The sequence below is a fragment of the Pelophylax lessonae genome (assembly GCF_965119305.1).
Source record: "Pelophylax lessonae genome assembly, chromosome: 5".
Lineage (NCBI taxonomy): Eukaryota > Metazoa > Chordata > Amphibia > Anura > Ranidae > Pelophylax > Pelophylax lessonae.
The window spans coordinates 170,184,399-170,198,437 of record NC_138772.1 but is presented as its reverse complement, the minus strand read 5'-3'; the positions used below and the strand labels follow the sequence as shown (position 1 = coordinate 170,198,437).

The window sequence follows — 14,039 nt, the reverse complement described above, 5'->3', positions numbered from 1 at the left end:
ACCCGGGTGGGGGCGCACCTTCAGGCTGTGTAATCCTTTGCTTTGGGTTTGGCTGAGTCGTCCTCTGTTTGTCCGACCAGCCTTTCTTGAACCCTCCTGGAGGAGTCTTGCCTTTCCCGCTTGTTCCAGCCGGGCGTACGAACCCTTTATGGGCGGTAAAGAAAGGTCCTCGCTTGTTGCGAGGTCCCTTAGCTTTAGCAGCCTGTGGCAAGAAAGTGCTCTTGCCCCCAGTGGCGTCCTTAATAATTTCATCTAGGGTGGCCCCAAATAGGCGATTCCCCTGAAAGGGGAGATTCGAGTCTTTTTGGAACCTAGGTCAGCCGACCAGCATTTTAACCACAGCACACGTCTGAGGATTACCGCTGACATAGATGCATGCCCTAATAGAGGGGTAGCATCCAAGGCTGCGTCACAGACAAACTGTAGCCCTTGTATAATCTGTTCCATCAAATCAGATGTTCCCTGGGGGATATCTTTTCCCCTTAGGTCTTGGCGTACCAATCTCGCCCATTCCGTTAGTGTCTGGGAAACTAGACCAATAACAATTACTGGTCTAAATGCTGACCCTATCAGGGAGAAGATAGTGCGGGACTCCGCTTCCATCTTTCGATCCACCGGATCCTTAAAGGACGAAGTGTCCTCCACTGGGATAACCGTGGCTTTATTCAGCCTGGAAATAGGTGGATCCACCACTGGTGGTACCGTCCATTTCTTAATGATGGATTCCTCAAACGGATATCGTCTAGCAATACGCTTGGAAATAGTAAAGGTACGCTTAGAATGCTCCCATTCTCCTTTAAATTTTATTACCAAAACACTTGGGTACAGGAAAAACCTTCCCCGTTTTAATGGGCTTGTTAATACCAAAGGGAATCTGTTTCAGTTGCCTCTGCCGGTGAAACCTCAAGTCTTAAGGTTTCCCGCACCGCCACAACTAGTGCGTCCACCAATGCTTCTCCTGAATTATAGCGGGAGAAAGAACGTCCTCCTCACTATCTGAGGGAGCTTTACCTGAGATAACAGCCCTTGCAGAGGGACCTGCAGCTGCAGTGACCATCTCTGAATCTGAGTCAGAGGTGTCAGATAATATAGGGGTAGGCGGGGGTCGCTTTCTTGACCCCCGTCCCTGACAGGCTGCCTCCACCCGAGCCACCAAAGACTCCAAAACTGCATCCATACTCTGTGCACCGGCGGGTCCCGTGGCCCCCTCGAGGGAAACAGGTGGGGGTATTTGTGTGGCAGGGTCCATGATTATTCCAGTAATTTCCCGGAAAATACAATTCAAATTTAAATAAACTTTTTTTTTTTTTTTTTTTTTTCAGACCCCCAGCGCCACAAAAGCCCCTCAGTGTTACCTGCTAGGGATCCCTATCGATCGAGAGAGAGAGATAGACCCCCAGGCTCACCACTTGATGCTCAGAGTTCACTGCAACAGGTTACAGCGCTGTGTTCACAAACAGGAAGTCTTTTGGCTGGCTGCCCAGGAAGAAAGGAGGCGGCTCCGCCCCTCTGCACGCCTTCCGGCGCCTCCCCTAGCTCCACGAGGTGTTTGGCGGCCTCGTGCGGCCTCGTGCGATCTAGCAAACAATGGCGGCGGTTAGTACCGAATAGCGGCGTGACTGCAGAGCATCACAACACCTTCTCTACATGGGGATTTAGCCTGGTCGGCGGTACCGGCCCTGGCGGACCGCATGGCCGTTCGGAAGGCCTGCTATCGTTGGAGACTTGACTAGGAAAGCAGTCTACATGTCCGTGGCTACTGACTGGTAGGATACTTATATTATCACAGTAAGATACCCATACTGCCACTAATTACAATCTTTTTTAAACATGTTTACAATTAGATTGTCAGCTCCCAAACCAAGCCTCCTGGCTTTTTGCACATAAAATCACACTCAAAGTAGGGGGATCTGTGCCATGTTATAGGATAGAGGGGAACTCATCCTTACCATACAGAGAGGGGCCCGCGTTCATCACAAGACCCGTCAGGGGAAAAGGGGGAACATGCTACTCACCATACCGGAACCAGGCGGGCACCAACTCCTGACAGTACCCCTCTCCACCGGGGCAGGAGGGCTGTCGACCAATACGGACGCCGTGACTCATGGTCCTTGGCGTTTCAGCGAGACGTTTAACTCGCGGGGTCAGTCCCTCCAGTGGGACTATGTCGCGGCCGACCCAGCGCGGAGCTATGGCCTGCACGCGCTCGTAGGCTGAACTGGGGGTGACCACCGGATCTCAACATCCAGCCCGTCGCCCAGTTCAGCTTTCTTGCTTGAAGATCTCACAGGAACACTGGAGAAAAAAGCTGTCTAAAAAAAATCTTTTTAAGAAAAAAAATCCTGCCAGGACCAAAGATCCCAGCAAGGTATCTAGGTCCTTACTCCTGACTAGACAGAAAAAAACTGATTTGCTGTGGCAGAGAGAGAGAGGATATACCCTCGGGGACTGCCCCTAGGGTGTGGCCAGAGCATTTTATTTCCTGTCTAGTCCTGCTCCTGTGGAGGCAACATAACCCGAAGGTGCTGTATCACCGAGGACTACGTCTGTCAATGAGCGATAGAGAAATGTGGGTTTTAGATGTACTTTAAAACTCAGCTCCAGCTCTAAGGAGCTTTTCTGTGTGCAATTCCTAAATTCCGGGGAAAAAAAATAAATAAAAAAAATTCCCCCCGCAGTGTGGTTCCCCCCACACTGCTAAGATTCAATGCTTGCTTTCTTTTCCACAAATACTTGCTATGCCTAGAGTACTATGAAAAAGTAACCTCCATGCTAGAAGACCCCCCGCTGCCTCGCCTCCATCACTCACTGGTACTCTGTTATCAAGTAGAATGCAGGGCCAGTAACCTTGCATTGTACATGAGGATGCTGAAGGACGGTCTACAAGCTGGAGCTTCAGGGAGAAGAGTTTAGCACCAGCTGCTGAAGAAAAGTGTGATTTTTGTCTTACCGTAAAATCCATTTCTCTGATGTTGATCGATGTACACAGCTCCTGATCTTCTTAACCATTGGGTTAAACTGCCTCCTACAGGAATAGGACACTAGGCAGAAAAAAAGCTTGGCTACACCTATGGGCAGTCCCAGGGGGGTATACTCCGACTCTCACCTATAGGCACTCAGTTTTGTTACAAGCTGTGTCAGAAGAAATCCAACTCCACAGAGGGGTGTGTCCGTCAATGAACATCAGAGAAATGGATTTTAGGGACACAGCTCCTGATCTTCTTAACCATTGGGTTATACTGCCCCCTACAGTAATAGGACACTAGGCAGAAAAAAAGCTTGGCTACACCTATGGGCAGTCCCAGGAGTGTATACTCCGACTCTCACCTATAGGCACTCAGTTTTGTTACAAGCTGTGTCAGAAGAAATCCAACTCCAAAGACGGGTGTGTCCGTCAATGAACATCAGAGAAATGGATTTTATGGTAAGACAAAAATCCCATTTTCTCTATCATTAATCGACGGACAGCTCCTGATCTTCTTAACCATTGGGATGTCCCAAAGCAGTGTTAAACATGAGGGGTGGAAACAGCAGAAAAAAATTCCCCAAGGCTAAACCATAGCCAACTAGGTAAAAATGGAGCTCAACCGAGAACAACTGGAGCTCACCTGAAAAAAAACAAAACACCCTCAAAGAGGACTAGAACCACTAAACAGCAGCCTGCAAAATCTTGCAGCCAAAGGAAGCATCCGCAGATGCCAACACATCCACTTTATAAAATTTTGTAAAGGTGTACACAGACGACCAGGTAGCCACCTTGCAAACCTGCATCACTGACGCCTGATGGCGGAAGGCCCAGGAGGCACTAAGCGCCCTAGTAGAGTGCGCCGTAACAGGAAAAGGAGGAACCTTGCCCTTAATTGAATAGGCTTGAAACACTGTCTGTCTGATACAACTGGAAATAGTCGCAGCATGTCATGGGTCTGCCACCTAAGGGTTAACTTAGTGCAGACTAATTTCAGTGATTGGCAACAGGCTGCCTTATTTAAACACCTCAGCAGCATTGTGTCTTTGCTGTCTAATCTGCAGCTTTACCTTGAGTTCTGTTCCTGTGTTTGTATTGATTCCTGTATTAAACCTGGCTTGTCTGACTTCCTTGCTATCTCCAGTCCTGACCCTGGCTTGCCTTGACTCTGCTACACCTTCTTCCTGCCTGATATCCTGCTGCCAACCCCTGCCTGTACACCGACTACTCTCTGCCTGCTGCTTGAACTGGTATCTGATTACCTGTGTCTGAAAGCGGCTTGCTTGACCCTGCTCCAGTCTTTGCCCTTCCAGCTCCTTCCAGTGCCTGGTGGCGCTGTCCTGCATCCGCTGTGCATCCGCACCTCTGTACCTGCTTTTTCCTGCTGCTCAGCAATTCAGCCGTGTTCAGTGACTTATCAGCTACTCTTCTCAACTGCCAACAGAAGACCAGCACAGGTATTCTTACCCCACTGCGCTCTCACATCCACTGTTGCAACTCCAGTGGTGCCTGAGCCAGGGCTGTACGAGAGGTCTCCCTCTGCACGTCAGGCTCTACTACAAGGTACGTGACACAGCAGAAGCAGACAACCCGCCTGCCAATTTTCCACCCAAAACGTTTTTCCAACTAAACGTTCAGCCCACCTTACAATGCCGGCTACTTCCCGAGCCGCCAGGACACTTCTTGTGCCCCCTTGGTTAAATTCACACCGGACACCCCTAAAGACGATCCGCCCAATGATCCAAACAAAAAGTCTGATTGCTCGGAGCTCCAGTACATTGATCAGCAGTCTGGACTTCTGGGATAACGTAAGCAGGGGAACCTTCCTAAGATTTTCTTAAGAGACTAAGATTTTCAAAAGGAGGTTTCTGGAGGACTGAGCACCAAATTGAGGTCCCAAGGCGGCAAAGGAGACCACACCGGAGGAGCCAAGTGACAAACTCCCTAGATAAAAGTACGCACTAAGGAAAGTGTGACCAATGGTCATTGAAAGAAGACCACCAAGGCCGAGACCTGGCCCTTGATAGTACTCAAGGGCAGGCAATGTTCATACCTCAATTGGAGGAAGATCAAGATCCGAGCCACCGAAAAGGAGCGAGGATGAACCCCAAGAGACTCACACTACGCAATGTACGACTTCCATGCACGATGGTAGATCTTCCTATAGGTAGATTTTCTAGCTTTTAACAGCATAGGAATCACTGAATCAGACAAACCTCTATCTTTCAGCACCTGGCTTTCAACAGCCAAGCCCTTAAAGCCAGCGACTGTAAAGCAGGATGGAGGATTGGCCCTTGGGACAGCAGATTTTCCCTGAGAGAAAGTCTCGAAGGAACATCGGCAACCAGCCGTACCAGATCGGCATACCAAGACCGGCGAGGCCAGTCTGAAGCCACTAATATGACCAGGATCCCTTCTGCCTGGATCCTGCGCAAAAGTCTTGGCAGAAGCCTGAGAGGGGGGAAAGGTGTAAATCAGACAATACTGACCCCACAGGGCCACCAGTGCATCTGTGGCATCCGCTAGAGGGTCCCGAGACCGTGCCACAAACCTCAGCACTTTCCTGTTGAGACGAGAGGCCAGCAGGTCCACCTCGGGAGTACCTCACCGGAGGCACAAATTATGAAACACCTCCAGATATGGTGACCATTCCCATTGGTCCAACGCCTGACGACTTAGGTAATCCGCCTGCTAATTTTCCACCCCAGGAATGTATACAGCAGAGATTCCTTGAAGGAAACGTTCAGCCCACCTTAGAATGCTGGCACACTTCTTGTGCCCCCTTGGTGATTGACATAGGCCACAGTCGTGGCATTGTCTGTCTAAATTCACACCGGACACCCCTAAAGACAAACCACCCAATGATCTAAACAAAGTCTGATTGCTAGGTGATCCAGTACATGGATCGGCAGTCTGGACCCTTCCAGTGTCCAGACCCCCGGAGCAGAATCTTTTCCGAGGACGCCTCCTCACCCAGACAGACTGGCATCCGTAGTGATCACTGTCAGGTACAGGGGCACTTCGCCAGGGGAAATCCTGAGAACTAAGCCACCAGATCAGGGACCCTCTCGTACCCTGGCTCAGCCGGATCAGATTTTCTATAGACTGTGGATTCTTGTCCCATTTGACCAGAATCTCTCTTTGCAGAGATCTCGTGTGGAACTGTGCAAATGAAACCGCCTCAAGGGCAGACACCATCAGGCCCAGCACCCGCATGCAAGTCCGAAGGGATGACCATCTGCTGGAAAACAGAAGTTGAAGTGCTTCCTGCAGTTTTTCCAGAGTCAGACCCAGATAGTTTAGATTTGGGGACAGAACCAGAGCAGACTTCTGAAGGTTCAGAATCCAACCAAACTCCCTCAAGCCCCGTACACACGCACAGATCGTCGTCATACAAACGTCGGCGGACGAAAGATCTGCCGATTGTACGCGTGTTAGTATGGTGCCTCCGACAGCTGTCTGCACACAATCCGCGGACAAGAGTCTTTCTTGCAAACATGAAAATTTTTGTCTGCGGACACCAGAACGGACGATTGTTCGCCTGTCAGTACAGAAATCAGCCGACAGACCGCAGATTTGCAAGACTGGGCATGCTCAGAAAATAAAAAACACAGGGAAAGTTAACCATTACATGACATCACTTCTGCAGTCAGCTGAAGTCTGCGGACAAAATTCTTGTGCTGTCCTTGTGCTGTCTTTGCACTTTTCAACAGACACCGACATCCCGGGGAGAAAAGACGAACATTTGTATGACGACGATCTGTGCGTGTGTACGGGGCTTTAGAGTTCGCATAGTAATCTCCAAGTTGTCCACCAGAGCAGTCGGAGACTCGTTTAGCAGCAGAAGATCATCCAGGTACCCTAGTACCCCGATCCCCTTCTGACACAACAATGCCAGCACCGGGGCGAACACTTTTGTGAACTTCGGAGGAGCGGAGGAGCGGAGGCGAGACAAAAGGGTAACGCCACAAACTGATAATACTCCTCTCCCACGGCAAAGCAGAGGAAGCGCTGGTGACCAACACATATTGGAATATGAAGGTAAGCATCCTTGATGTCAATAGAACCAAAAAAAAAAATCACACTGATGCAGGGATGCCACTACCGTGTGAATGGACTCCATTCGGAATTTCTGCACTCGCACAAAGCAGTTTAGTGCCTTGAGGTCCAGAATTGGATGCATCTTGCCCTCCTTCCTGGGGACTGTTAACAGGTTTGAATAAAACCCCTGAAAACGTTCCGAAGTCGAAACCGGGACAATCACTCCTTGGCACAGCAAGTCTTGTGTTGCCCCAAAGAGACCCCGTAAGCGGTCTGGGGACAGGCGCAAGTTGAAGGGAAAAAAATCTATCCGGAGAGTAAGAAAAAAAACTCGATCTTGTAGCCAGACCGTATGACTTTGTGGACCCACTTGTCCTGTACCAGGGAGGTCCATGGGTCCAGAAACCAGCAAAGACTTCCCCCCACCCCACATACGGGTGAAGGTGCCCCTTCGTGCTGAGGGAGCCTTGTCCGAAGGTCTGGAGAAACTTGCTCTCGGCTTGCCAGACCAGGTTCGTTTGGATCCTCCAGAGGAGGCCCTGAAGGGTTTTGATCCATTGTCTTGAGACCCTGAGAGACGAAAAAACATCTTATGAGATGAGAAGGATGGACCACGTCTACGACGGGGCTCCTTGCTCTTACTAGCCTGCGGAAGAAATGTACTCTTCCCCTTGTAAGATCCTTAATGGTGTCATCCAGGGAAGTTTCAAACAGGCAATCCCCTAGGAAGGGGACATTAGATAAGGCCTTCTTAGAAATCTGGTTCACAGACCAGCATTTAAGCCAAATAACACGCCTAAGGACCACTGCTGAGACAGACAGCCTCGCAATCAGAGGAGCTGCATGCAAAGAGGCATCACAGACAAACTGCAGCTCCTGGACCAACTGTTCCGCCAGCTCAGCAAGGCAGGGGGAAGCCGCTCCCCCTCCAGGTCCCGGCGTAAAAGCTTGGCCCACTCAGTCAGAAATTGCAACACAGGGGCAATAGTAAAAACCGGCCTAAGTGCTGAACCAGCCACAGTGTACATATGGCAGGCCAAAGCTTCCACTTTTCTGTCAGCCGGGTCCTTAAAGGCCAGGGACTCCTCAACTGTAACCATGGTTGCTTTGTTTAACCTAGAAACCAGAGAGTCCACCACAGGAGGAACAGTCCACTTTTTAAGCAGGGAGTTCTTATAAGGGTACTGCATAGAAAAACGCAAGACCACAAGGGCGCATTTTGGACAACCACATTGTTTAGTGACAAATTTATCAAAGTAAGTGGGAAAGGGGAACACCCTTGCCGCTCTGGAGGGCTTGTGCGTGCCAAAAGGAACCGACGCCTCCGATGCGGCATTAGCCGCTTCCTCTATTTTTAAAAAGTCTCATGCACAGATACAAGCAGTGCATCCACCAACGCCTTTTCATGCGCGGCTACAGGAGCAGAGGAATCATCCTCACTATCTAAGAAATCAGGGTGTGTGGACACAGACCCAACAGGGTGACTTGCGTCCGCAGCGGTCGAATCACATACAGGATCTGTTGAGACAGATGAGGCAGGTGAAGGCGGGGGGCGGTTTTTGCTAGCCCGTTTCCCCAGGACCAAATCCACCTTGGACACCAAAGACTCAAGGACCGCCATCAGTGCAGTAAAGGATTGTTGGGACCCAGGAGGCCCGGCAGCCTCTGAGAGGGGAATCAGGTGGGAAAATGTGCTACAAGGACACCATGAGCGAAAAAGGGGGACCCACAAAAAAAAGGTGTAAAAACACTGCTAAGAACACCCCCACCGCGCGGGCAGCACCAAAGGTTGGGGTAGGCAGATGAGGGGTGAAGTATCAGCACAGACACCAAGAGAGGGGGGGGACGCCGCATGGGAAGGAGGAGAACCCGGGGGTCCGACCGTCTCAGGGAGGGGCCCAGGTCCACCCCAAAACGACCATACCAGGAACAGGGTGGGCACTGCTTCAGACAGAACCTCCTCTACATCATTTGGGGGCTGTCGGCCAGGAGGAACACTGCGACTCAGGCCGAGGCCACGTCGTATGCAACCTTGCGAGATGTTTAACTCACATGCCAGCCCCCGTCCAATGGGTTATGTCGCTGCCGACCTAGCACGGAGCTGAGGCCTGCGCGGACTCGCTCGCGAAACTGGGGTGACCACTGGACTTAAAAAAATATCCAGCCTGTCGCCCACTCCAGCAGTTAATTGTAGATTCTCACAGGAAAAAACTGAGAAATCCATTAAAAAGGAAAAAATTGCCAGAACTGAAGATCCCAGCAAGGAACTAGGTCCTTACTCCTGACTAGGCAGAACCTCCTCCCCTTTGAAATGGGGGGGGCTGTGGGCCAGGAGGAATGCTGCAATGCAGGCTGAGGCCAGGTCATATGCGACCTCACGAGGCATTTAACTTGCAGGCCAGCCCCCGTCCAGTGTGGCTAAGTTGCGGCCAACCTAGCACGGAGTTGAGGTCTGCGTGCACTCGCTGGCCAGACTGGGGTGACTACTGGATCTATATTATCCAGCCTGTCACCCAGTCCGGCAGTTGATTGTGGATCTCACAGGAAAAATCAAGGAGAAAAAAATTTCTATCTAAAAAGAAAAAATTGCCAGGACCAAAGATCCCATTAAGGAACTAGGTCCTTACTCCTGACTAGGCAGAAAAAAAACTGAGTGCCTATAGATGAGAGGGGAGTATACCCCCTGGGACTCCCCATAAGTGTAGTAAAGCTTTTTTTCTGCCTAGTATCCTACTCCTGTAGGGGACAGTATAACCCAATGGTTAAAAAGATCAGGAGCTGTTTCCATCAATGAACGATAGAGAAATGCTTTTTACTGGTAACCTAGGCATAAACACGCATGCAAAGTCTCTCTCAAGGGAAAACAAAAATCCTTCCTTGCAGGGCTTGCTCACAAACTGCAAAGGGTTAAATTCTTGTTTAGGTCTAGAATACCAGATAAAGCACTTTTACTTACCTGATCCCCTGTACCCCAGTGCTCTCCTCAACTCCCCTGCAAATATGGACTCTCACTTGGCATCCTCATGTCCAATGCTGGGTGTTGGACCCTGCATTGTATTTAATGTCATCAGGGGCATGCGACCGCTGGAGCGTAGGGGAACGGAGGTTGCAGGAACCAGTCTAGCAGCACTGAAGGAGCCTGCGGGAGTAGGGGGATTAGGTAAGTAACAGTGTTTTTCTAATAGGATGTAAATAAATGGGAAAATCCCATTGCAAGGAAGGATTTTTGTTTTTCCTGGAGTTTAGCTTTAAGTCTAGGGTTAGAGGAAAAAGCTGTAAAACTTACCTTATTCCTCACTCTGACAGGCTCCCTCATTCTGTGTAATCAGTCTCCAGAGATTCTTTTCTAAGACGCTCTGGTTGGTGGTCATACAATGATATCATCCCCTACAATGTTCAGTCAATAGCCCTGCATTACTGTACATACATAATTTTGAGCACTACCTGGTTACACAAAAACAAATCCCCACTTGTGTACTCATGATAAATAATACATTTGCAATAAAGCCTTTAAAACAATTTTGCAATAAACAATTGAAAAAAACTAATTATGTGAAATGATGTGAAATAAAGAATGGATAAATACATAATCAAACATGTGTCATTTATAAATTAGTCCATATCCTTGTATCTTCATGCATGCAGAATGTGATGATCAATCGTGCAATTTTTGAAGAGCCAAAAAAATTGCACAATTGATCATCACATTCTGCATGCATGAAGATACAAGGATAAGGACTAGTTTATGAATGACACATTTATTTATGCATTTATCCATTCTTTATTTCACTTAATTCGTTTTTTTCAATTGTTTATTGGAAAATTGGTTTCATTGCTTATTACAAATGTATTTATCAGGAGTACACAAGTGGGGATTTGTTCTTATGTAACCAGGCAGCCCTCAAAACACCTATGTATGTAATTTTAAAAAGGTACCGTATCCTAAGTCTGGGTTCACACGTATGCGAATTGGATGCGGTTTTTTCGTATCCGATTCGCATGACAGGAGACTGTGACTGCCTCTCAATGGCGCTGGTTCACACACCTCCGGGGCGGCCGCGGCCCGCACTGGAAAAGGGTCCTCTCCATCTTTGGCTCAGAATTCAGGCAAAAATTTGGGCCTGATTCACACCTGAAACAGAGAACAGAAGACCCCCTGCTGCGATCCGCTGCTAGTGTGAACACGGCTTAATAGAGCAGAAGCCAGTGATTTGGTTAACTCACAATGGTTAACATCTTCAGCATGGGAATATATAATTAGTAACAGCCCTGCACTGTACAGGAGGACTGCGAGCGACCACAGCCCAGAGACCATCAGGGTGAGAAATAATACTTGTGTAATTCCCAGAGCTAGGCCCTAAAGCAAATCTATGATTTACCCATGCATACTATCTTCTTATTTGTTATCTTGTCAATCTGTTCAGACACAAAATGTTTTCTAAAAGTTTGCTGTACACACTACCCTTATACAAGCTGAGACGTCATTGACGGCCCATTTACACTAAAGGCATCAAATGCGGCACGTTAATGCGGATTTTTCCATCTGTGCAATACATTACCCCTTTTTAAAAACACAGTGCACTTCAACAAACCACATGCGCATTGTTGCGAGTTGCGCTCTACTGTACAGTGTGTTTGGGATGCCATTCCTAATGAATTGCACCACAATGCACTGCACATAGAGCAGGTGCATTGGCATACATTGTGCGTTGCTACAAGTAAGAATGGGCCCTCAGACCTTACTGGCTGTATGCCTGCTCCAGAGTGTGATCCACAAAGTATTGAACCCACAGAAAGCCAGGCAACCAGCCTTTTCAGAACAATGTCAGCAGAGACAACGCGTATGTATTTCTCCCAGGACAGGTTCATTTTGGAAGCTGGAAGTTCCTGGATTACTTCTTGACGACAGATCAGTAGTAATAATTTTTGTCTTTACTGTAACTGGTATAACATTAGGAGTAGGGATGAGCTCAGGTGTGTTCGGACATGAATCTGAAGCTATCCAGCAAGGAACCTGTCACTGTGGACAGTCAATAATACGTAGTGGAGGCATTCTCTGCCCCATGTATACAAGGGGTGAGTATATCTGCAGAGGTGTGTGGGGGATGATTCCACTGCTTGTGATTGGCTAGCTTCTTGGTGGGACAGCTCAGGCGGGTTAAGACTAGTGATCGAACGATATCGGTTTTTCGTTGCCGATACCTATATTTTGGCCAATGCATATCGGTATCGGCCCATATGTGCCGATATTTTCGTACATTTAAATTTTTTTTTCTTGACAGGTACTCTTGTGGAGGGATCTGGGGGTCTAAAAGACCCCAAACCCCTCCTCTGCACTTAAAAGCATTCAAAACGCCAAGTTTGGCTGTTTTGAATGCTGTCATTTTTTTAAATCTGGCACCAGTACCTGGAAGTGATGTCACTCATGACATCACTTCCCGGGTTTTTGCGTGGAGATCCGATCAGAGCTGAATGCGGCTTTGATCGGGTCTTCGGTGGCCGTGCAAACTGGTTGCCCGGGTCTCCCGGTGGGACTGGAGACCTGGGCGAGCCACGGAAGGTGGGGACGGGCGTCCCCTCTCGCTCCTTGTAATGACAGCAGAGCGGCTTCTCAGCCGCATCGATTGTCATTACAAGACAGCCGACCGTCGGCTGTGGACGCCGGTACCGGGATGATGCCTCTAGCTGCAGGAATCACTCCGGTACCAGCACTTTCCCGAAATATTTGCAATATCGGTCACCTCCGGGGCCGATTCCGATATATCGGGAAAAGTGCATATCGGCCCTTGATATATCAATACCGATAATTAGTCGATCCCTAGTTAAGACCCCATGTTTGAACATGCCTGAGCTCATCCCTAACCATGATCATACACACTCACATGACCTCGTTATCTTTAAAAGCTTACATCAGCTGAAACAGATGACATTCTTAAGTTTAGGAATATAAGATGTTGGATAGAGAGGATAAAACAAGTCTCACAGTATTGATGCAGTAGAATGGTATCTCCTGAAAATTCCTACCTTGTAGTAGAACACGGCTTCCTTAATTTTTCCTATCTGGTCGTTGATCACAGCCAACTTAGCAAACTTTAAAGCATCCACTTCTAGGGCAGCGGCATCCATGGTGTCAGAGGTCTGTCAGCACACCCCAAGCAGAATAAATAAGAAGGCAATAAACACGGATACAGGGGGGGGGGGGGGGTTACCACAAAAATCAACTGATGTGTCAGCTGTCAGCCCACATGGAGGTAATGCACACTTTGGTTGTGAAGTCCGATGATCTCTGATTTGTTCTCAGACAGTTCAAGATCCCTGATGAGGGAGGATGATGTAAATGAGGGCGACAATTCAAGGCTGTCAATCTGATTTCTGTCTACTGATCAGATGGAAGCTTGTGGACTATAGTTCTGTATGAAGTTAATAAGAAATGTTTTGTAGCTATAAATAACACATAAATCTCTATCAGGCATTGTGTGTCATAGCTCTGTCTTCACGCCCCGGGATTTTTGACCTGTCATGATGTCATGTTCAGGTCTTGTTGAGCTGATCAGGAATCTTGATGAATGGTCTTCTGCTATCCTGACAATCTCCTCCTAATAATCCAATTAGAATGTCAAGGCACAGATAATCCCAGTGTATGGGGACAAGTCCAGGGCACTCTATGTACCTGGATGACCAATGGTCAGTCTATGGTTCCAGTATAGCCCAGACACCATGGATCCCAGGACAGTCCCAGCAGTCAGGTGTCCCCCCCACCCTCAGGTGTCCCCCACCTTGCCTGGCTGGGGCTGCTGATTACAGATACCAGGCGATGTTGATGTGTCCACACTGTCACTTCCTCCTGTGTAGTATGGGAGGGGTTCTGGCGCACAGTCCAATCAGCGGGCTGTCTCCGCCCTCTTGTCACTGTAACTCCCTCACCGGTGTACACTTGTACTGCCGATTTTTTCAACTTGCCGAATAATTCAACCTCTGACGTCACTTCCGCCGCGAGTACGAGCGGCTAGGAGACTTCCAATGGAACTTGCAA

At 48.7% G+C, this 14,039-nt stretch overlaps 1 protein-coding gene across 1 annotated transcript in view; it reads right to left on the bottom strand.

The window, feature by feature from the left end:
• The window catches only part of CAPN7 (calpain 7), a 136,735-nt gene extending 123,484 nt beyond the window's left edge, over positions 1-13,251 (bottom strand). Inside the window, exon 1 of the mRNA XM_082257541.1 lies at positions 13,031-13,251. Within this exon, the coding sequence (XP_082113667.1) occupies positions 13,031-13,132 (102 nt within the window). The 5' untranslated portion in view covers positions 13,133-13,251. The remainder of the gene's footprint in view (positions 1-13,030) is intronic.
• Between the last annotated feature and the right edge of the window lie 788 nt (positions 13,252-14,039).